General features: G+C 28.9%; 3 protein-coding genes and 1 long non-coding RNA gene across 7 annotated transcripts; 2 read left to right on the top strand and 2 right to left on the bottom strand.

The window, feature by feature from the left end:
- Positions 1-226: 226 nt before the first annotated feature.
- On the bottom strand, positions 227-3,433 carry LOC105634419 (nucleolar essential protein-like protein). 2 transcript variants are annotated; one of them, XM_012217279.3, is made up of 8 exons: positions 3,294-3,433; positions 2,790-3,146; positions 2,438-2,530; positions 1,949-2,093; positions 1,730-1,840; positions 1,566-1,648; positions 1,422-1,479; positions 227-465 (listed from the first exon to the last, which is right to left on the bottom strand). In XM_012217279.3, exons 2-8 carry the CDS (start codon positions 3,117-3,119, stop codon positions 386-388), a joined length of 900 nt encoding a protein of 299 aa, XP_012072669.1. In that variant the 5' UTR covers positions 3,120-3,146; positions 3,294-3,433; the 3' UTR covers positions 227-385. The 2 variants fall into 2 exon arrangements, with proteins under 2 accessions (XP_012072669.1, XP_089573662.1); XM_089717536.1 differs by lacking the exon at positions 1,566-1,648 and having other exon boundaries at positions 1,422-1,532; positions 2,790-3,415.
- A 1,812-nt stretch (positions 3,434-5,245) lies between these two features.
- On the bottom strand, positions 5,246-7,597 carry LOC105634420 (L-type lectin-domain containing receptor kinase V.9). 2 transcript variants are annotated; one of them, XM_020679395.3, is made up of 2 exons: positions 7,053-7,597; positions 5,246-6,866 (listed from the first exon to the last, which is right to left on the bottom strand). In XM_020679395.3, exons 1-2 carry the CDS (start codon positions 7,387-7,389, stop codon positions 5,353-5,355), a joined length of 1,851 nt encoding a protein of 616 aa, XP_020535054.1. In that variant the 5' UTR covers positions 7,390-7,597; the 3' UTR covers positions 5,246-5,352. The 2 variants fall into 2 exon arrangements, with proteins under 2 accessions (XP_020535054.1, XP_012072670.1); XM_012217280.4 differs by having other exon boundaries at positions 5,246-7,597.
- A 5,254-nt stretch (positions 7,598-12,851) lies between these two features.
- LOC105634421 (transcription factor ORG2) lies at positions 12,852-14,290 on the top strand. Of its 2 annotated transcripts, none has more exons than XM_012217282.4 (3): positions 12,852-13,267; positions 13,423-13,794; positions 13,961-14,290. In XM_012217282.4, the coding sequence occupies exons 1-3, from the start codon at positions 12,950-12,952 to the stop codon at positions 14,045-14,047; spliced, it is 777 nt and encodes a 258-aa protein (XP_012072672.1). In that variant the 5' UTR covers positions 12,852-12,949; the 3' UTR covers positions 14,048-14,290. The 2 variants fall into 2 exon arrangements, with proteins under 2 accessions (XP_012072672.1, XP_012072671.1); XM_012217281.4 differs by having other exon boundaries at positions 12,863-13,267; positions 13,420-13,794; positions 13,961-14,281.
- A 6,716-nt stretch (positions 14,291-21,006) lies between these two features.
- Positions 21,007-22,226, top strand: LOC110009473 (uncharacterized). Its single transcript, XR_002284378.3, has 2 exons — positions 21,007-21,688; positions 21,908-22,226. It is a non-coding gene; the product is annotated as an uncharacterized LOC110009473 (long non-coding RNA).
- Positions 22,227-22,750: the final 524 nt, after the last annotated feature.

Here is a 22,750-nt window from a genome sequence, read left to right as displayed (position 1 = left end):
GTCTATCTAAATTGCATGATTTTTTAGTGCAAAAAAGGGCTCTTCAAATGAAATAGATTTTACTTGTAGAACTTGTTGCTCCATGGTTGTACCTTTGCATTTTTTTTCAGTCATTTCAAGTCTTTTAGTATATGGATGTGCAAGTATTTACAACGGGATAGTGCTCTTTTTCATTTCTCACTTGACATGTTCATTAACCAAAGCAGCGAATTCGAAACGCAAAATCTGCTAAAAAGAACAAATGGTCATCTAATCATGTGGATGAGAATTCCAATTAAGACTTTTCAAAGTGGTCTTTAGTTCATATGCTAATATTCTCAATTAAAAGGTTTCACATGTAATGGCAAAAATGTATTAATTGGATGGTATCACAAAATTGACACGTTTATATTACATTCCATTTGTCAGCCACGGCCTCACAAATCTTTGAAATACACCAGGCAGCACTCAATGGATATCCAGAAACTGCGAAAAACAGAAATAATGACAGTCAAGATGTTGCTCCAAATACAAATCACATCAATGACAATCGTTAATGTTAAAATAACTGATTAGAATTTGATAATGATACAAAAATACATCACCATATCAAACCATATTATACTTAAAATAAAATTGGAAACATCTGCAGGAAGAGTGGAGGATACGAGACCAGCCACCATTATCAAGATTCTTGGAATATGATGGCGGAGTTGGAATCATTATGTTTGGTCTACTTTTATTTTGCATAGCATGGAAAATTAAATTAAGCATATAGCTCATTCCTGAAAATTGGGGAGCTATTTTTCCTTGCTGATAGTCTGATACATCATTCTTCAGCTAGTAAGAAAAGGGATAATGACATAGGAAGTGACTGAAGATTTCCTATTATTCTATTTCTAACTTCTATAAGTTACTCCACGTGACAGAAAATATAATAAATATGATGTAGCACTCTAGGTCCCAACACCCATATTTCTTTAAGTCAACCAGAGAAACCAGATATAGAGGATCAAAAGAAAGTTACCAAATAGTCTCAGTAACATATAAAGTTTACTTATTTATTTAAGTTTTCCTATTCCAAGAATCCTTAAAAGGACATAAAAGTTTTAAATAGTTACCCATGACAGGACTACATTTACAGGAGGAATATATATACTATAAAACAAAAGACATTTAGATAGATATAAGAATAAATTCAATATTGTTCAATTTAACTGCAGAAGTCAAGCAGCACTATCATTTTAAACTGGAGCAAGTGAATTGGCTTGTCAACTCAATACAGCAATTGATAATGTAAAACGATCTTTGCCAGTTCACTAAACATATCTTATGCATGCAGGTTACATGCACAGTAAAGAACGATTCTGACAATGAATGGAGAAATTCACATGCACTTTCAGTACAAATTGCATAAAGGGAGTGGTCCAAAAGGAACTTACTTGCTATGAAATCATCTATATAATCACAATCAATTTTTCCATGGGCCATTGCACCAACCTGAAGATTTAGGTGACAGATCAGATTCTCGTTATAGGTCTCAATAAGAGAGACTGCAAAAAAGTTTTAGATAATTGTCAACATACCACAAAAACAAGATCTGTATCATCACCAATTGCATCTACATACTTGCGGATTTTAACCAACTTTTCTGAACTAAATGAGAACCCTGATGCAAAATCCAGAACATTTATCATTTCTACCGAGTAGCAACCATCCACTATGAAACAGCTGAAAACTTAAAGCTTACCTATTTTACGAGAATTGGCAGGCAGGTACTGGGTCACAGGATTCTTGATTACTCGCAGAAGTTTCTCACGCTTCCCAACAGCAGTTATACTTAGTTTTTGAAGCAACTGCACTGCAAGATTGAATCAAGTAATAAATGGCATGACAGAGAAACCTAAAGCACAAAAAATATCCAAGTCAGAATGGTATGTAAATTAATAGCATGACTAGTTTAACTTACACATAATTCCGGAAAACCGCTTGTACGTCCTTGGAATACGCACATGGGGTTTCACTTCAAAAAGAACACCTTTTTCTGTTTTCACATACACAGCTCGCAACCTCCCAGCCTTATTCACTGGGCTGTCTAAGATTGATAAGAGAGCCTGAGATCATGAACAATTATAATATAAGGAACAAATCAGCTGGAGATAAAGTTAATTTAACATTGTGAAATGTCAATGTCATCCGTATTCCAAAACTATTTTGTTAACTGAGCAAGGGAACTCAAAATTTTGACTGACATTTAGACTAGGTTCCCATCTATCTAAAGATCAAGGCTAGCAGTGACCTTAAAATAAGAATTCCCAAACAACTTGAACCAGGATATAGCCTTCTTTTCCGGCTAATAGAAGAAATCTCAGACATTGTTAAGAACACCATGCAATGACAATAAGAAAAACAAATTATCGATGACAAACAACAATATTTAACCACAGCATGAACTAACCTGATAAACAATGTCAGGCCTATAATCAGCAGGATTTTTATTATTCTTTCTCAGGAAATTCGCATGATCATCAGAATTCAAGATTTGGTAAGTCTGCATAAACAAAACTAGTTAGATAGAGGAAAAATTTTAGGAGAGATGATCAAACACCAAATGAGTGAACTTTCAATGAAAACCAAAAACCAAAACTTCAAAGTCTACACTTTGATAACGTAAAACCATAATTTGAATCCCATTAATGCAAACTACGTTTAACATTAATGTAACTCTACACATCTATATTCAATTATGCAAAACTTAGATTAAAAAAGACGCAAATACATGTAATAAAAAAGGATCACAATCAATTAACCTTTCCAACTTTTGCAACTTCCAATGAGGCCTTTTCGAGCACAAAAATGATCCCAGGCTTTTTCACGTTAGGATCACTTGGGACAATTGGGATTCCTTCTATTTCATCAGCTTGCGCGTCTGATTCTTTCTTTTCTTCTTGTTCTTGTTCCTTTTCTGTTTCTTCTTCTTCTTCTTCTTCTTCTTCACTGCTTTGAGTACCCATTTCAGCTTTTGATGTCATAGCTCTCTTAGCCTCTTGTATGCTTTGTTCATCCACATCTTCCTCTTTGTCATATCTCTCCTTTCTCTTCTTCCGCTTCTGCCCTTTTACCCCATATGGCCTTACCATTTCTCTTCAAGCCCAAAAAAACTAAACCTTCAATGCAAAAAAAAAAAAAAAAAAAAAAAAATTTACTTCAAAAATATAGCAGTCTCCTTTCTTTAAGTCTCCATGGAGATGTATAGATAAGAAAATTCCACTGATATAACAGTCATATAGCAGAAAGAAAGAGAAGGGGAGTACTCGTATATATGGAGGTTGAAGCAGGAGGAACGATTAACTAGTAAGATGAGGAGGGTTTAGGGTTTAAGATTAAAGTGACAGTGGAGACAGAAACAGAGAAGACGATGTAGTGTTGTTATCGTTGCTGTCTACCAATTTAGGGCTGCGTTATTCAGCGTGTTGGTAGATTTGGGCCTCATTTTCCTAATGGGCTGGGCTTTAAGGCCCTATACTTGAGCTTTTCCCTTCTATTACAATTGAATATAAATATTATGTCATATTTTGTTAACTTTATTTCTTATATGTTTGATTTTTTTGTGACTACAATAAAATAGTGTTGAGGCTTAACAAATATGTCTATTATAAATTAAGAGAATTATTGTAATTTACTATGTATTTTTCCAACAAAACAATTTTTTTTATATTCAAGAGAAAAATTTAATGATAACTAAATATGATAATTTAATTCTAGAATTATTTTTCTAAACCTTGAATTTCTTAAGAAAATAATTTTTACCTAAGAGGGCAACTAAATATCCTTCAAAGTAAAATTTTCATATATTGTGCTAGACTCATGATTTATTGAGTCTATAATAAAGATTTGTAGGGGAGAAGGATTTTCAAGTGACCAATCAAAATCTAATAAGGTGAAAGTATATGTTAAATTGAATTTTGGCTATGGAAAATTTATTAATGCTTACACTATATATGAAAAAATGTACCTTATGCTCACATTCACTTTAAGTTATAAAGTTAATTATGTATAAATACATAAAATAATGTGTATAATACATGCACTCCATTTAATAATTCCGGTTTTATTATTTGGAACAAAAAGCAAAAATTATAAATAATAATAGTCATTTTCAAAAAAAAAAATATATTATGAGCTCGTTGAGAATAAATAAATTCCACAAAATTTTGTGAAATTTATTTGGAAATCCAAAATGTTGTATTTGGAATGGAAAAAAAATACATATTTGAATTCTACGAATTGAATTTTATGAAATTAAGTATACTTAGCTGAAATTCTAATAAAATTGATAGAATTTATAAATGAATTTCACAAAATTGACCGTTGAAATGTTTATTAACAAAATTACCCTCCACTATAAACTTAACTATTTTTACTTTTTTTATTCTTTTTTATTTATTTTCTTTGAAAATTTTCAAACTATAACAACGTTATTTTTTTAATCCAAAAATGACATTAGTTTATATTTTTATTTTATTTCCTTTTTGTTTTTTTTTTTTTGGGAATTTTCATACCAGTGACGTTTTTTTTTTTTCTTTTTGAAGTCTAAGTAATAACGTTAGTTATTATTACTGTGAAACTATAAAAATGAGTATCAACAATTATTTTCGAATGCAATTAAAAACAATAATAATATTCTTAATATTTTTTTAGTTTCCAAATTAACTACTTAAATCAACAAAATTTTTTACATCAATTAAAAATAATTATCACGATGAATGTTACTGCTTATATAATTAATTAATTAGCTTGAAATATTAATGTACTTATTTATATCAAATTTATTATTTATATTTTAATAAAAAATAACAAGTTATTATATTGAACATAATAAATATAATTGGTGTTTATTATTTGCTTTTGTTAAATTATTATGTTAAGAGTATTATAAAAAATAAAGACAAATGAATTTCCATTTGAGAATTTATTCCAAATATAATTTTGTGAAATTCAATTAAATTTCTTATTTTAAACAATAGCATACCAAATATGACTTGGAATTCATTTACAAATAAATTCTACAACCATGATTCATTTGTTTCAAAGGGACCACAAGAGTAGATAACAAATTACAAATGTTTTTTCTTTTTAACTTAAAATAATTCATATATTCATTAAGTACATTTCTTTTTATTGCATTTATTTTTTAGAAAAATTCAAACCTACAAAACTTAATTTCATCTTAATTTAAAAAATTAAATAATAAACCAAACCAAAATTAAACTAAAATTCATGACTTATGTTAGTATAGTTGCAATTAATACAAAATATATATATACACAGAAGGTTAAAAAAAAAGGCCACGGTATATAGTTAATTACATGATCAACGACCATCAGAGTCAAATGGTTCTGTAAAAGTTAGTGAAGGAATAGAAATTTCCCCAGTTGAGATTGATTCATGTCTCGCAATTCCTCGATCGGAATATTGAAATTTAATCACAGAATTTACATTCTCCGGCAACTGAGCAACACCATCTAACAATTCCACTACACTGGACATACTTGGCCTAGCTTCAGCCATAGGATGTGCACATAACAACCCAAGTTTCAATACCAACTCAACTTCATCTCTAACATATTCTTCCCCTAATCTTGGATCTACAGTCTCCAAAATAGCTTCTCTATCCCAAGAATCCATTACCCAATCAATCAACATTACCTTCTCCGGCGACGTTCGAGGGTCAACCGGTTTCCTACCGCAAGTGACCTCTAGCATAAATATTCCAAATGCATAAGTATCTGTACAGGTGTTTGATTTTCCACTTTGAACAAGCTCCGGAGCTATATAACCTGGAGTTCCTACTACATGTGAGGGTTGAGGATCATTCCCATGATCACATAATTTTGCAAGTCCAAAATCTCCCAATTTGGCGTTCATGTCATTGTCTATTAGAACATTTGCAGGCTTAACGTCTCTGTGGATGATAATTTGTAACCATTGTTGGTGTAGATAAAATAGAGCAGAAGCAACATCTTTGATTATCTTGAATCTTTGTTTCCAATCCAGAATGGTGTTATTTGGTAAGCGGTAAAGAAACTTGTCTAGACTTCCATTGGGCATATAGTCATAGACCAAGAAGAGTTCATTTTTTCTCCTGCAATAACCAAGAAGTCGAACCAAGTTTGGGTGTCTCAGACGACCAATGGTTGCTATTTCCGCTACAAATTCTCTCATTCCTTGTTTAGAATCATGGGAAATTTTCTTTACTGCAATTTGAACATTCGAAAATGGTAAACTTCCTCTGTATACACTACCAAAACCTCCTCTTCCAAGAAGCTGTCGATCTCTGAACCCTTTTGTGGCTATAAATAAGTCTTTATAGGCGAACCTATAAGGCCCATAAAGCACTTCCCAATCTTCAACTACTTGGATGAATCTTCTCCTCCTAAAAATGATTAAACCTCCAAAAATAAGAACTATAACAAGAACAGCTCCTACTAAAGATAATATTATGGCCAACACTTCTTGTTTTTTTGCATACCCATCTCCTCCATTATCACTCCCTTCGTTCTCATTAACACCAGGAATCTTAGGAATGTTAGAAAGATCAATCTCATCAGCTTGACCATTAGTCTTGAAACTCCAACCCAGAATGTAATGAGCAGACTTTGACCCAGTAGAGGAAGTGAACCCAACGTACATAAAATCAAATAAAAGAGAGGAAATATCTCTTGTCAAAGACAAAAGAGGAACTTGAGGTTTTGGTATGCCTACTGGATGTATAGTAACATTTAATTCTTGATTCAAGCTTCCATATTCTACCCAAACCTGTATTGCTTTTCCACTTTTGAGATCCATCTTTCTGAAACGGCTATGGTCATTGTTACTATAAAACCCTGCAGTAGCAGAATTTATAGAGACCAACCCATTAATATCAATTCCAATATGGTTATCATCAATATCATCAAACTGAAAATCTTGATCTGTGTCAATCTCAATAGCAACAATATGATTTGAACTTTTCCCATTGTTAGTTGCATTAAAAAGACCAAGATATTGATTTGCAACAGCATCAGGGATACCTTTTGATGGCGAAATAGCAAAGGCAAGTCCATGGCCGCTAAATTCTTGATCTTTGTGTACTACAGCGAAGATGAAAGTAGTAGAGAAGGAGAAAAGAGAATTAGTAGAATTTGAGTTCTTGAACTGAATAGGAGTGTTATAAAAGACTTGGCTTGCTTTGCTTAAGCCTCCATCGGTATATATTAACCGAGAGAATAGATTGGAATTGTTCAGCTCTGTACCTTCGCTGCCTAACTTGAAGTAACCATCAAATAAAAACCCACTGTCTTGAATTTTGCTGTAGGAAGATGACAGGTTCAGGAAGAAACACAGTATGAATATTATAATGCAAGACATGGTGTAAAGATTGAGGATTTAGTAAGTAGAAATTAAAGAGAAACAGGTTTTGGAGCCTTAATTATTGTTTTATGATATGAACATAGATAGATATTGTCTGGAAGTAAAAAAAAAAAAAAAATTGATGGAAAATTTCTTTGCAAAAGAAACAGTCGCGAGCTTAACAAAGACGCTGTCTGAATTGAATGCCTTGACCATTCTTTCTTAGAAAAAAAAAATCTAAAGAAAAAATTTTATTGTTTTGAAAGTTTTTATTTTTAGTGGACATAAATATTCGGTTGATTTATTTAGATTTGGCATATAAAATTGACTTGGAGAATATTTTTTAAAAAAAAGTACTTAACGATACCTTTAGTCAAATTGAATGAAGTAGTAAAATAAATTATTTTTCTAAACAAAAATATAAAAATAAAATGAACAGAAAATATTTCTCTCATAATCTAACTTTAAAATTTAAAATCTAGTTAATTGATATCTATTAGCAAAACATTTATAGAAAAAGACAATTACAAAATGAGATTAATTTATATACTCGTACAATATTTTCTTTGAAAAAATCATAATTAAGGAAGGTATTATATATTCTCCATCTTTGAAAAAAGTCCTTAGTCGCATTTAATTTACTTTAATCACTAGACTAAAAGATGAAATTTTCATTAATTAATATATTAAAAATTGACTTAAAAAATTTTTTTTTCCTTTGCTTTCTCCTTCAATTTATAAATCAATAATTCCTTGGCCAGTCTTCACGGGTCATTTTTTCAGCTCACATGTTGAGTTAGCAGTGATTCTTAATTATTATTTGTTTATTAGGCAATCTGAAAAATGAGTAGGTTTGATTTTATTGGTGAAATTGAAACATTTTTTCTAAAGTCATTACGTGTGCATTATTAACTTATTCTTACATTAATCAATTGATTAATCTAATAGCAGCCAGCCCCTATATATATATAGAGGCTGGCTGCTATTACATTAATCAATTATATACATTCCAATAATTAATATCTCTAACAATTACCATAAAGATATATATAAAGTCAAGGTGACTTGTCAAACTTTGGAATAAAAGCCACTTGATTCAAGTCTAAATAAAGAAATTTAATTGTTCAACTTTTATATTTCTCATTCAATAAACCGGTTACCTAGTTCTTTGCATTTTTTTTTTTTTATAAATTTAGAATTTTTTAAAAAAAATTTAGAATTTTTTAAATGTCTATGAGAGTTACATAGGAGAGAGAAAAAAAAAAAAAAAAAAAAAGCCTGTTGAACCAAACACCAACAAAAATATTTAATTGCTCAACTTTAATCGAACTAAATTTTTATATTCTTACTTGCTTAACTTTGCTCAATCTTACTTTTTTTTTTTTTTATTTTGCTAAATTAAAATTTTACATTCTTACTATTTTTGTTTCTAGAAAAACATAGTATATTTAATATAGCATATTTAATATATTATATAATTTTTTATTTTATCAAAATCTAATTCTTTATACTTTTACTATATTTAATATTAAAATTTTTAATAATATTTTTATTGATCGATAAATTTAGTAGACGTTTTTGACAATCCCAATGTTTCTCGTCCATTTTCTATAGATAAAGAAATCTAATGGAAAACAAAAGTTATACAGGTCACCTTTTGTGATTTAAAGAAGGAATTGTCTAAGAATTCAAGACTCTTAAATGGGGTTGGGCTTTAGGCTTAATATTTTGGTCTTTCAATTTCTAGTTTGTTTCGTTGGCCCATTTACTTCCAGAACTATTGGTCTCTGCTACTGCTAGATTGCAGGCTTATTCATCCATATCATCTCCTTGTACAGTTTTTAGTTATGCACGGCAAGTTGAATAATAAATTGCTTATCTCATGGATTAGATCATATGGCAGAAATTTTGATAGGTGAGATTGAATAATAGAGATTTCCTATTCTCGATCAAAGATTCTGAATTTGAATTTTGGATATGAGATCTCTTTAAATATTCGAGAAAGAGCGCTTTGCTTCCACTTTGTAGATCTATCTAATGAAAATTTAGATTAATTGAATTAGTAGACTTCAGATACCGAATGGATAAAAAAGAAAAATTTACTCAATCTGCCAATGAGTTGTTCTATACTTGGTTTGGAAAAAAAAAAATCGGCGTCCGAGTCTATAAAAGATCAATTTTTTTAACTATAATTAAAAATCAATTGAGTTTGAATTTAAATCAAGTCAACTTCGAATTTAACAAAATTTTTTAGTGACTTATTTACAATACCAAGTGCAATGCAACCATTATATAAATAATGTAGAATTAAAAATTTTAATCAAGATTATTGTTATTTTTTTTTTTTTTTGAAAAAAATAAACTCTCCTAACTCACTACGATGACGACGGTGATTAAAATAATTAGAAGATTAATGAAATGCCGAAGCCTTGGAAGAAAGTTGGGGAACGGGGAAAAAGCAGGTCCTCCACAAGACGTGGCAGCTAAAACACGTGCATTTGAGGAATTAGTGTGTGCATGCCACGTGCTCGCATGCATATTACACGCATTTTACTTATACGTGCACCCGATGCCCACACAATCTATTTATATTTTATAGAGAAAAAAAAAATTATTAAATGTTATATGGATAAGTCCAGTCTTAGGTCGATTATAATTAATTGCTGTAACTTGTAAATAAAATTGAGAATTAAAATTTAAAAATACAGAATGGAACAGGTTTCGTCATTGGTGAGCTCACAAAGCATTTTATGTTTATTTCCTTTTGTTTGTATGATTAGTGATCATGTTTATATATTCAACTTGTTGCATATTTAAGTTAAAATAAGAAAATATTAGGGTTTAGCATATTTTTGGAAAAAAAACAGAAAAATTTAGCCCAACCAATTAGTTCGATTACTGATTTTCAATTTCACGATATATTTAGTAATATTAACCGTTAGCGATTAGTTTTTAACTGTAGTCGGTAATATAACAGCTTAAATTAGAAGTGTTCGGTAAAAATAATTTATTTAATTAACTGTTTAATTTAAAATAATAAAAAAATATTAATTGTTTAATTAGATGAAATCAAGGGAAATTAAATATGTATATGATTGTTAAGAAAAATCTATATAATATATAAAAGCAGAGACGTCTATCCTAAATGACAGCCAAGTGTAAGTTTTTTAAATTACCAAGTGAAAGAGAATAGTTATTTAGCACAATTGTAAAAAGATCGGTTGTTTTATATTTTCAGATAATATTTTTATGAAAATAATATCTATTAGGTATATTCCCATCAAGATTATGTTATTAAATTAAATTAAAATACGTATAACCCAAGCTATTAAATTAAATTAAATAATTCTTTAAAAAAAATTAGATTAAATGTATTTCTAATCATTCATTAATAAAAAGAACACAATTTAAAAAAAAAAAAAACACTTCCTTTTTCCTTGTTAATAAAAAAACACAGGTCATATATAAGTCAATACAATTCATTTAACATGTTTATGCTATTATATGGGTTACACGTATTATGTTCGTGTCACCCGTCGTGTTTGTGTTAATAAATTTGACACGATTGTTAAATGGGCGGCGTTGTATTGACCCTAATCGTGTCGCATGTTAGGTAAATATGTGTTGAACCCGACATGTCGATCTATTTTAACACTCTTAATAATTTTATTATTTTTGAATAATATTATAAAAGATTATTTCATATTTTAATATTACTTCACGCATCGCGTGGATTCTAGCACTAATTTAATTAAAAACTAAATAACATTTAACATTAAACTAGCATAAAAATTATGTTACTGAACCGTATGATTAATAGAGATAAAGTTTTACATCGGTCTAGATGTTGAACCAACAAATTTAAACTGATTTTTGAACTATTTTGATACGGTTCGGTTTTAATACAAGCTCACATTTAGTTTTCGATGTTTCCGGTTAGGTTACACTTTTGCACCCTGGATAATTTAAAACAAAATGAAATAGAATATTCTCTTGGAAAAGATTCTTCCTCTATTGAATTCAAATATAGTATATATAGGTTATTGTACGAAATTTACAATTTATGTTCAACTTGTTCTATATACTAAAGGTCATAAGGGTTTGAAACACACCTGTCAATGTCATAATCAAAATTTAATAAGGTCATCAACTATAAAAATATTCAAGAGGCTAAACTCATCCTCTAATTATTTTATTTTAATTATAAAAATAAAATGAAATAAAAATTACTTAATAACTACCTAGTAACTTTGTTATTTGCATTATGTTTGGAATACATTAAGAATGGATGGTAGGCCATAGAATTCATTTATAAATGAAATCTCATGTTTGCTTAGTATGTCATAATTTGAAATAAGAAATTCAATTGAATTTTATAAAATTATATTTGAAATAAAATTTAAAATTCATTTATTTTTATTTCTAAAATAACCTTGACATAATAATTTAACAAAATCAAATAATAAACTTTAATTATATTTATTGTATTCAATATAATAATTATATTAGTTTTTTTATTCAAATATAAATAATGAAATTCATATAAATAAATACACTCACATTTTAGATTTGTTATAGCAATAATAGTCTTACAATATATAAAATTCAAATAAATAACAGTCTTACAATTTAGATAGATATTAAAAAACCAGTTTCCAAAAATGACTCCAAAAGTTTTATAGATACTATGAATGAATTCAAGCATCCATTGACTCTAATTATATTTTTGGTAAGGAATATTTCAGATCAATATACAAATGGAGACTAATTCTAAATAATTTTTCTTTTTTTTTAAATAATAAACGATGAGTGTATTTGTATTTTCCTAAAAAATTAAAATTAAAATTGTTTTGATGAAGTTTTGATAAAATCAATAAGTTAAATAAGCAAAAATAAAAATAAAAAATTTACTTTTTTTTTTGTAGAAGGAAGTTAGTTTCACCATAAAAAGTTGGATTACTTAACTTTGTGAAATTCATTTAGAAATTCCACTTATTTTTATATAATTTAGTAATTTTCAATTCCATATAATTGAAATTTACATTTTATTTTCATTCTAAATAAAAAAAAATATGAATTTCATAAAATTTTATAGAATTCATTTATTTCAAATAAAGAGTTAAGTATCGATCAAATAAAGAGTTAAGTATCGATGAATAATGAAAAATCAATACTATAAAAAAGAAGGAAAGAATACAGCAATATGTAGAACTAAATTATAGAAAGTACCACAGCACATAAATCAGCAAGTGGAAGGTAGAATATCATTTTCTTAAGTTACTGTATAACGCAATCTTCAATGACAAAGGAAAATTTTTTTTAAGAAAATACCATTTCTTTAACATTTTCTTATATATAATAATGTAATATCTTATACACTTGGAAGTATCATCATCATCATCATAATTTATTTTTTATTATCTTGGACTATCCAATATTAATCAAATAAAACTATGAGGTGTATAATTTTTGGTATACATATATATATATGCAAGTCATGATCATTTCACTTTCTAATTAAGCAACATAAGAAGTTGGTTTCAACAATTAATTAACCCTAAAAGCTAAAAATTGCAGAATGATAGCTTTTTGTCCTCCTCCTGTATTTCCAAGCTATGGGTGGCCTTTAGAGGATCCTATACCCAATCAACAAATCTATTTCTCTAGAGAAAATGAGAATAATAATAGCACTTTAGGTCAATCATTTCATAATTATCTTCAATCTCACCCACCAGATATATCAAAGCTTGATCCCTCCACATCTTTTACAGATTATACTGGTGATCCTAACATGGTTAAGAAGCTTAACCATAATGCAAGCGAACGCGATCGTCGTAAGAAGATGAACTGTCTCTTTTCTTCCCTCCGATCACTTCTTCCGGCAGCCGATCAAATGGTATTTAACATTTATTTTACTTCCACTATTTATTTGATTTGCCAAGAATTACAAGTTTATGATATTTGAACTAAGTAGCGTTAAAAAGATTCATACAGATGACACCAACTAGTTAAAGACTAAGTCTCGGTTGTTATTGTTTTCGTTGACAGAAGAAACTGAGCATACCGGCGACAGTGTCCCGGGTGCTAAAGTACATACCAGAGCTACAGAAAGAAGTGGAGATGCTGCTTCAAAAGAAAGAAGAAATTTTATCAGAGATATCAAAGCAAGACAAGCATCTTCTAAATCACATAGCAGAGCAAAGAAAAAGCAACAAAAAAAGCAGTGGTTCCTCAGTAGTCTCAGCTACTCAGCTTAGTGACACAGAAATTGTCATTCAAATCTCCACTCACAGTAATAATGTGCATACAATAACTCCATTTTCAGAAATCATACTTCACTTGCAAGAAGAGGGTTTCGTTTTGATAAATTCTTCTTCTTTTGAGTCTTCTGGAGGGAGGGTCTTCTACAATTTACTTCTTCAGGTACATATATATTTGCCTTTGCCACAATTTTATATGTTTCTGGTTTTTAAAATTTTTTTGCAAATTTTTCCAATCATATAAATAATTAAACATATGAAAATAATTAATCATATACATATTTTGTGAATTTCATTTCTAATTTATTTATTTGTTTTGGGTTTTATAGATGGAAGGAACTCAAAGATTAGAATCTGAAGCTCTACGCCAGAAGCTTGTGTCCTTATACGAGAGAAGGAAAGGAATGTTTCTTTGAATTTGGTATATTATAATATTTGATAATCTAATTGTAAATTGAGTATTCTCCAGAAGATTTTGCTTTTGGAATAATTGATCATTTGAGTGTCTAAATTTTTTGGAGTTCTAATATATTATTTAATATATAAATTAGCACTTAAAATATATAATTTCAAAAAATTTAGACACTCAAAACGTTATCATTCCTTTATTTTACAATATAATATCCAATATATTATATGTTATATTATCGTTATTATTTTTATGGATCCTTAAGGAAAAATGTTAACTAATTATTTTTATTTTGATATGTTGAGTTCCTAATTTTTTATAATTCTATTTGAATTTTTTAATTTGTTAATGTGTGTGTATATATATATATATATATATTCCAATAATTTTGTAAAAACTTTAATCTTGTAAATAAAGTCACTGATCCAAATATAACCGCTGTAAAAAATTTTGGAGTGGATTAAAATATTACTTTAGTGAAAGATGATAAGCTATAACATAAAATTTTTGAAAAATTCAAAGCCTATTTTATTTTATTTTATTAGAAACAAAAGAATAGATATTCCTCTAAATAGAAAAAAAGTATAAGAATAAAGTACAAATTAAAATATTACCTTTTGCATAAATAAAACAAACCATTTATATAGGCATTCTTATAAATATTTATTGTAACTAATAAATGTTATTTAATATTATATATTTATCTACTTTAATGAAAAATATATAATAAGTAAAATGAAAATAGAACTATATAATTTGAATGTGCATTTAAACTATTAAATTATTAGATAAATTAGGTTAGATTTTTAAATGTAAATTAAAAAAATTCCAAATAAATAAAAATTTAATCGAACAATGGTTACGTATCATCTACTTCCGATCTGAATCTATAACCCCACCTTATTTATTAAACGGATCAGGTAAAATCCATCCTATTAGGACATGATCAGAACGGGTATTCATCGGTTCGGCCTAATAAACAATGGGCCTTCCAGCTCCCTTTGGACAACTCTAATGTATGTCTAGGCCTCAATGGGCCCAATAATGGACAGAATCCAAGAAGTGAAGCTGAGTCTACAAAATTAATTTGTTTTATTATTGTAGGTGGACAGAGTAAAATGAATTTATTTGTGAGAGATTTTGTTTAATTTTTATTTCGACACACACACACACACATATATATACATCATTATAAAATATAAATAAAAAATTTATTTACAAAAAAATAAATTATAAATATATCTAAGATTTGATAATATATCTTTCTTCGGGTCCCTTTCTATCAATAGAAAAAAACCCAATCAAACCGCTAATGTTATGCTGAGATGTCCCAATTATGCCTTTGCCCTGTCTACGCGTTACGTGAAAAGTGAAAAAAGAGACCAAACATGCTCATGCTCAAGCTCATGTTCGTCTTCCCCTACAAATTCATTAGTGCCATTCCATCTGCACGCAGCCCACTTGCAATTTGTCTCTACAAAAGTACACAAACATGAAACCCATCCAACCTTTTCTCATGACACACATCACCCATTTGGGTTCTTATGTCATACAATTTGATAACATATTATTTCACATTAATAATTTTTAGAGATTTTAGCTTTTATGACAAACTATTTATGAGTTGGCATGTTCTTAGCGCAATTTTTGAATAATAATTTTCATATTTTTCAATCATCTAAGTAACTTAACTCCAAACGCTAGGCGTCCATTGACGGTAAGTTTTACAACATTTAAATTTTTTTAGCGAGTTAGATATATCAATTATTAATATACTTTTTTAAAAAAAAAGTGAAATATGAATAATTAATGGCCGGCTACAAAAAATTACTGGTCAGCCCTCATGTTGGATTCCTCTCAAGTCCTAGGATTAATTAAGAAAAGAGTTACATTATTTCATTTTTTAAAATCTTTTTTCATATAAAAAAGATACTAATGATTTTTTCACAATTATTCTAAGTGATAGCTAAAGAAATTATATTTCATAAATATGAAAAAAAAATTAATTTTTGAAGGCCGATTAGGTTATATAAATTTATAAAAATAAAGAATAAATTTATATGGGTTATCCTTATTTTATATACATATTGATTATTATCAATCTAAACTTTTCACATGGACCAAAAATTTAGTAGCATATAGGAATTATAACACATTAAGTAGGATAGTGATAACAAGAAAAACAATATGATGTGAGAAATGCACAATGCTTTTGCTCTTGTTTCCTACTTTCTCTTTAATTATGAATATTGCATTAACTAGAAAATGCAAAATGAATTTAGTCGAATCATATAATGATCTATATATTATGATTAAAAATTTGAAAATAATAAATCAAACTAAAATAATAATTAATAATTATAATATAAGATATAGGGCAATGAAGAACCTACATGAAATTACTACGTGCACTAGCAATGTCCTTAATATGCTCATTTGAAAAGCCTTAATGTCCGGTAATTTCCCTCATGTCAAAGCATGCTTCAACTTGATGTAACATTTTTTTTTTTTTTTGACATTAACTTGATGTAACATACATCGTCCTTAGTTACATGAACAAATAGTCATTCCAAGATTTCATTTTTTTTATTAAATCTATACATATTGAGAAATAATATGACTCCTATAGGTATAGGATAACGCAGGATAATAACACATCTTTAATGCGCTACGATACTGACCGAAGTAATCCATGTTATATTTCCAAGAAAAACTCCAACGACTTTCAATAAAAGGATAACTGTACTTGAAACTGACACAGGTGGGTAAGTAAAAAATATTTGGAGGCACAAGACAATTCTCTCTAAAGAACTCGGCAAAAATTTAGGTAAATGTTTGATATGTATAATATTTTCGATCTTATTTATCTAGATTTCACTCAATGACCTAATTGGTAATAACCCATTAAAAGTTAAGTGACTGTATATATTCTTGTGGCCTATTGACATTAATTCAATTACCATAAAATTATGATTTTAGTGAGGGAAAATTATTATTTTGTCCCTGAGGTTTACCATAATTGTTTAAGTAGTCATCGACATTTATACATATATTTATAACGTCCCTGAGGTTTGCCACCGTCATATTAATTGATCCTTCCGTAAAAAAAATACATTTTTTTCGTTAATTTTGAGAGGAAAAGACAAAATTATCCTTTGAAAAAATAATTATTTCGTCCCTGAGATTTGTCATAATTATTAAGTAGTCCCCGACATTTATACAAATATTTATAACGTCCCTGAGGTTTACTTCCGTCATATTAATTGGTCCTTCCATAAAAAAAAAATACTTTTTCCATTAATTTTGAGTGGAAAAGACGAAATTATCCTTTAAAAGTTTTTATTAACATTATTGTGAATCCCTTTCCTCTAAAATACCTAAAACTCAAATTTTCACCATCTTCCTCAACCCAACGCGGTCTTCATTGCCACCACTATGTCTCTGTCAAGTATCATCTCCATAACCAGATCACCAACAAAACTAAAAGGGAAAATAATTATTTCGTCGCTGAGGTTTGCCATAATTATTTAAGTAGTCCCCGCCATTTATATAAATATTTATAACGTCCCCGAGGTTACTTCTGTCATATTACTTCGTCATTCCGTCCAAAAAACACACTTTTTGCTGTTAATTTTTAATAGAATGACCAAACTACCTTAAATCCTCTAATCAAAGAGAGAGAGATAAATGGATGAAGGGTAATGATGGCTTGATTAAGTTTGGATGTTAGGTTTTTGTTTTGGTGGTGATCTGGTTATGGAGATGATAGTTTTCATTGACATGGTGGTGGCAATGAAGACCGCGTTGGGTTGAGGAAGATGGTGAAAATATGAGTTTTAGGTATTTTAGAGGAAATGGATTAATAATAATGTCAATGAAAACTTATAAAGGATAATTTCATCTTTTTCACTCAAAATTAACGGAAAAAGTGTATTTTTTTTATGGAAGAACCAATTAATATGACGGAAGTAAACTTCAGGGATGTTATAAATATTTGTATAAATGTCGGGAACTACTTAATAATTATGGCAAATTTCAGGGACGAAATAATTATTTTTCCAAAAGATAATTTCGTCTTTTCTTCTCAAAATTAATGGAAAAAGTGTATTTTTTTTACGGAATGACCAATTAATATGACGATGGCAAACCTCATGGACGTTATAAATATATGTATAAATGTCGAGGACTACTTAAATAATTATGGCAAACCTCAGGGATAAAATAATGATTTTCCCTTTTATTGATAATTTCACTAACCATTAGTGAATCTAATTCATATTGGTTATCATATAGGTATAGTCTATAGAAGCAGCCCTATATATAATGTCTTTGACCAGATTGTGGTAATAATTCTAATTGGTCTGTTTAATACAAATTAAAAAAAAAGGTAAGGAATTTGAGTAATTGCGTAATATTTTCCAAGTTCAAAGCATATCTTGTGATTGACAATAACTGAACGGTATTTGGTCGGTATCCCTCTTTTTTATTTTCTAAAACCACTTCCTAACCACAATTTTAGAAATGCATTGTATGGGTTTGAGACTAGTTCATAAATCATCATTATAAATAGAGGGCTGAACAATATTTCAAGCACCACCAAAAAAATAAAAAAAGGCTTCGAATTTGAGATTTTGATATGGAAATTGACACGTCAATAGATTTGCCTATTCATTCTTTATTTTTTTATTATTATTTTCGGAACATCCGAACTCTTATTGGTCTCGATTATTATTATTAAATTTGCTGAATATATACTGTGTACAATAAATCTATGCATATAGAAATATCATGATTTCCATAGGTGGAATTCATTAGATAATAATACCTTTAAAAATTTGAATGCAAAAATCAACCTTTAATGCGCGCGCACATACATGCAGAATATTTTCGACCTTGTCTAACTAAATTTCACTTCAAATGCCTTAATTCAATTTTTTTTAGAAGACATAAATCTATAATAACCCCATCAAACTATAGGTGATTATATATATTATTATGACCAAATGATGATTTTTTTTCAGAAATATAATTCATTAATAATAAATCAAGTATTATAAATATTCAATTAGATTAAACATAGCACTTACTATCATAATTAATAGAAAATTCACTGATCCTTCAACAAGAAAAGAATTATCTATATTCTTTTGAATAATAAAACTAAAACTAAAAGAAATAATATTAGATTTTTCCGCTTTAAGATAATCTTGACTGATGTAAATCTTTATACTTAGATTGCTTTTCAAAAAACTTACTGCGTATGACGTACATGGATGAGTTCAAACCATTATGCGTTAATAACATCAATAGAGGAGCAAGTCACACTATCAGACTCCATTGATCAAAGATACACATCAGTAAAATAAGATCTAAATTCTCCAACAAAATAAAATCAAATATCATACCTTTTAAGAACAAACCTTCACAAGAAAGAACTAAACCCTTAGGAAGAAAGGATAAAAAAACTCCAAATATGGAGACAAAGCAACAATAACAAAAAAAAATAAAGAAAAAACAAATCTATTAAAAGAAAATAGATCAAAATTTATTAAACATGAATAAAAGATTAGGAGCTAGAAGAAAAAAGAAAAGTAGAGGCTACCGCTGATTAACAATGACAACCCCAAACAAAAGTTAGAATTAGATAAACTAGAGAGGAAAGAGATAACTGCATATACACTGATTATGACCAAATGATGATTTAATTAGCGACAATTTCACTAACCATATACTGAAATATTAAACAAAGTAAGAAATTTGACCAAATTGTGATACTACTGCTACTTGATGTCTTTAATTAATACAAATATTACACGTGACAAATTGAAAATATTAAATATAGTAAGAAAATTTGAGTAAAAATTGTGTTTCATTTTCCAAACTTAAATCATATTTTGTGATTGAAAATAAATGGACGGCATTTGGTAGAGATCCATCCTTTTGCTTTCTCTAAAACTCTATCTAAACACAATTTTAGAGATGCATTGAGTAAGTGTAAAAATATATCAAAAATCATCAATTATTTATATTTGTGATCATCATAAATTGATCCTAATGAGACCGCAACTATGTATTTGCCTACTTGTCTACTCTGAGCCTATATTGATTGTTATTTAAAAAATAATAATCATTCACTATTTTTTTTTTTTTTTTTGATTCGTTGGAGGTTGTATGAGCTGGCATAACATTACGGGTTATACAATAAGAGTAACCCTCTTCTAGACTCACCAAATTGGTAAAAACACATGTACTTGAGAGGATTCGAACTACACCTGGGATCCGTTCAACAATCTTAGATGTTTTAATAACTGTCAGCGGCTTTACTATTACTTGTTAAATATTAGTTATTAGTGGTTAGCTGTTTATGAAGTGGTTTAGGATAAAACTGTTCAGTAAAATAATAATTTGATTAGCTATTTAATATAAAATGACAACAATATATGAAATAAAGCAACAAAAAAATATGGAGTGGGGAATAAGATAAGATAAAGCTAAACGCTAATAAAGTTAATGTTTCATGAAACGCGGACTCATATTTTAAACAAGTTAAGATAGATATTGTCCGAATATGTCCTGATTGGCCATTCACAATTATTATTATTTCATTTTTCTTTAACGAAAAGACATCCAAATCTTTATTGTCGTTGATGTATCGGGTATTATTGCATAAGTATATACATATTGATGAAGATTAGGAATTGCTTACCTCTGTATAATACAAATCTGATTTTCCTTTTTGGCTATGGTCATGAGATGTTTCAATATTAGGGGGCGTCACTGATAGCTTTCAGCAATTTTCAAATGATGTTAGTCAATACTCAAGTAGAATGCATGAACTAACCCCTCCTTCGGGTTTTCTTGTTCTTATTGTTCTTGTGTATATACATGCACGGCTCTTGATTTTCCGATTTTCCCTTACAAAATGACATTTTCACTCAAGAAAAAGGCAACATACCAACCTTTTGTACCAATGGGAAATTCTCGAAAAGTAGGAGGAAAAGAAATAATCCTAGAAGGCCAAAAAAAAAAATTAAGAAAAAAAGGTATTTTCAGAAATGAAATATAAATAAAATTCAATGAATAATATTTAACAATCTTTATTTTATTTTCATATATATATATAAATGAAATCTCTCAGAATATTATAAATATAATTATATTGATTCAGTTGAATCAGAAGTGGGACATGAATCTAACAACCATGACAAGCAGCTCCACATAATTAATTTCCATATTCCTTCTGAAAAAGCATCATTCTATCTTCTCCTTCCTTTTAACCCATAGATTTTTTCTCCATCTATATTTAAACTCTCGGTCTCTCAAACTTCCACAGAAAGCAAGTTTCAATAGTGTTTATTTTCACTCTAGAAGGTGGTGGTGATGGTGATGATTACGATCAGCTACCGGTGATTTTCATGTTCTATTCCCGGCTTACATCAATCATGGTCATGGTTCTACTTACTTTGTTTCTTCTAGTGTTGCCGCTTGTTCTGCCGCCGTTGCCGCCGCCGCCGTTAATCCTTCTCTTCATTCCGGTCTTAATCTTGAGCGGTTTGATTTTCTTGGCATATTCTCCTTCCAAGTTGCCTAATGCCGCAACCGTTAATGTTTGATCATATCAGAACCATCTTTTCTTTATGTCAACAAGGTCAGATATGCTTGTAACAGTATAGGATGCAAAGATTCTTATATTTTGTTTTTATGTAATTTATTCTTGAAATTGCTTTATTTATGCAAATATATGTAAGCACTAATCACTTAATATCATTTCTACAAAATGCTGAGAAAAACACAATTTTTTCCATTCTATTCAAATCTACGCATTTTCTTCTGCGCATACTTATATTTTGATAGAATTTCGGAATAGATCAGTGAAAATTCTTATTGTTGATACTGGAGAAGATAAATCAGACTGCAAGGAAGCGTGGTAGGGGAGGATAGGTTCGAACACTGATAGAGGCAGAAGCCGGACCACCGGAGCTATCTAGTCTAGCGTGCCGATTGAAAGAGGAGGGGAGACAACTAAATGCCAGCGAAAAAATAGAAAGAGTCAGTGCCGTTCAAAGTAAAAATTTTTCTAAGATCCATTGCTCGATTTTGCACTTGAGAATGGTTGTATTTCATCACAAGGCTAAACCTAATATTAATCTAGAAAAATTAATTATAAATATATATTTTTATCTTAATTTTTTTTTATATTTTGGGGGGGTTGGATGGGGTTTTGATTCTTTTGAACCGAATAATGTGAATCAGGTCAGTCAGGACAACCCAAAACATTTTTCAAGGTTACAGTGTAAATCTTGTGGTTTAGTGGTTCAAATATCATAATCTACCTTTTATGGACCGGACCAGTGGCCTACCATTTCGTACACTGGGCCGGCCGCCACGTTGCCTGAGGGATTGGCAAAAAAGTGAAAGAAAAAAGGGACGTTAATTGGATTTGTTCTTAGCTTTTTTTTTTTTTGAAACTTTAATTGTAAACAATTAGCAAATTTGATGTTTTAATTTAAAAAATTAATACAATAAAATATATTTCATTCACAAACAAAAACAATATGAAAAATTAAAAAATAATGAAACAAACGATAAATATTTTAATTTTACGGTCCATTAATTTCTGCAAAATAATATCTTTTTAAAAAGATAAAACAAGGAGATTTTTTTTTTACTTTTTTAAAAAATTAATGATTAAAAAAAAGTTGTTATTCTT

The sequence above is a fragment of the Jatropha curcas genome, chromosome 2 (genome assembly GCF_041381405.1).
Source record: "Jatropha curcas cultivar XTBG-Jc1 chromosome 2, XTBG_Jcur_1.0, whole genome shotgun sequence".
NCBI lineage: Eukaryota > Viridiplantae > Streptophyta > Magnoliopsida > Malpighiales > Euphorbiaceae > Jatropha > Jatropha curcas.
Note: the sequence above shows the minus strand (reverse complement) of the source record. Positions and strands in the feature narration are given on the sequence as shown.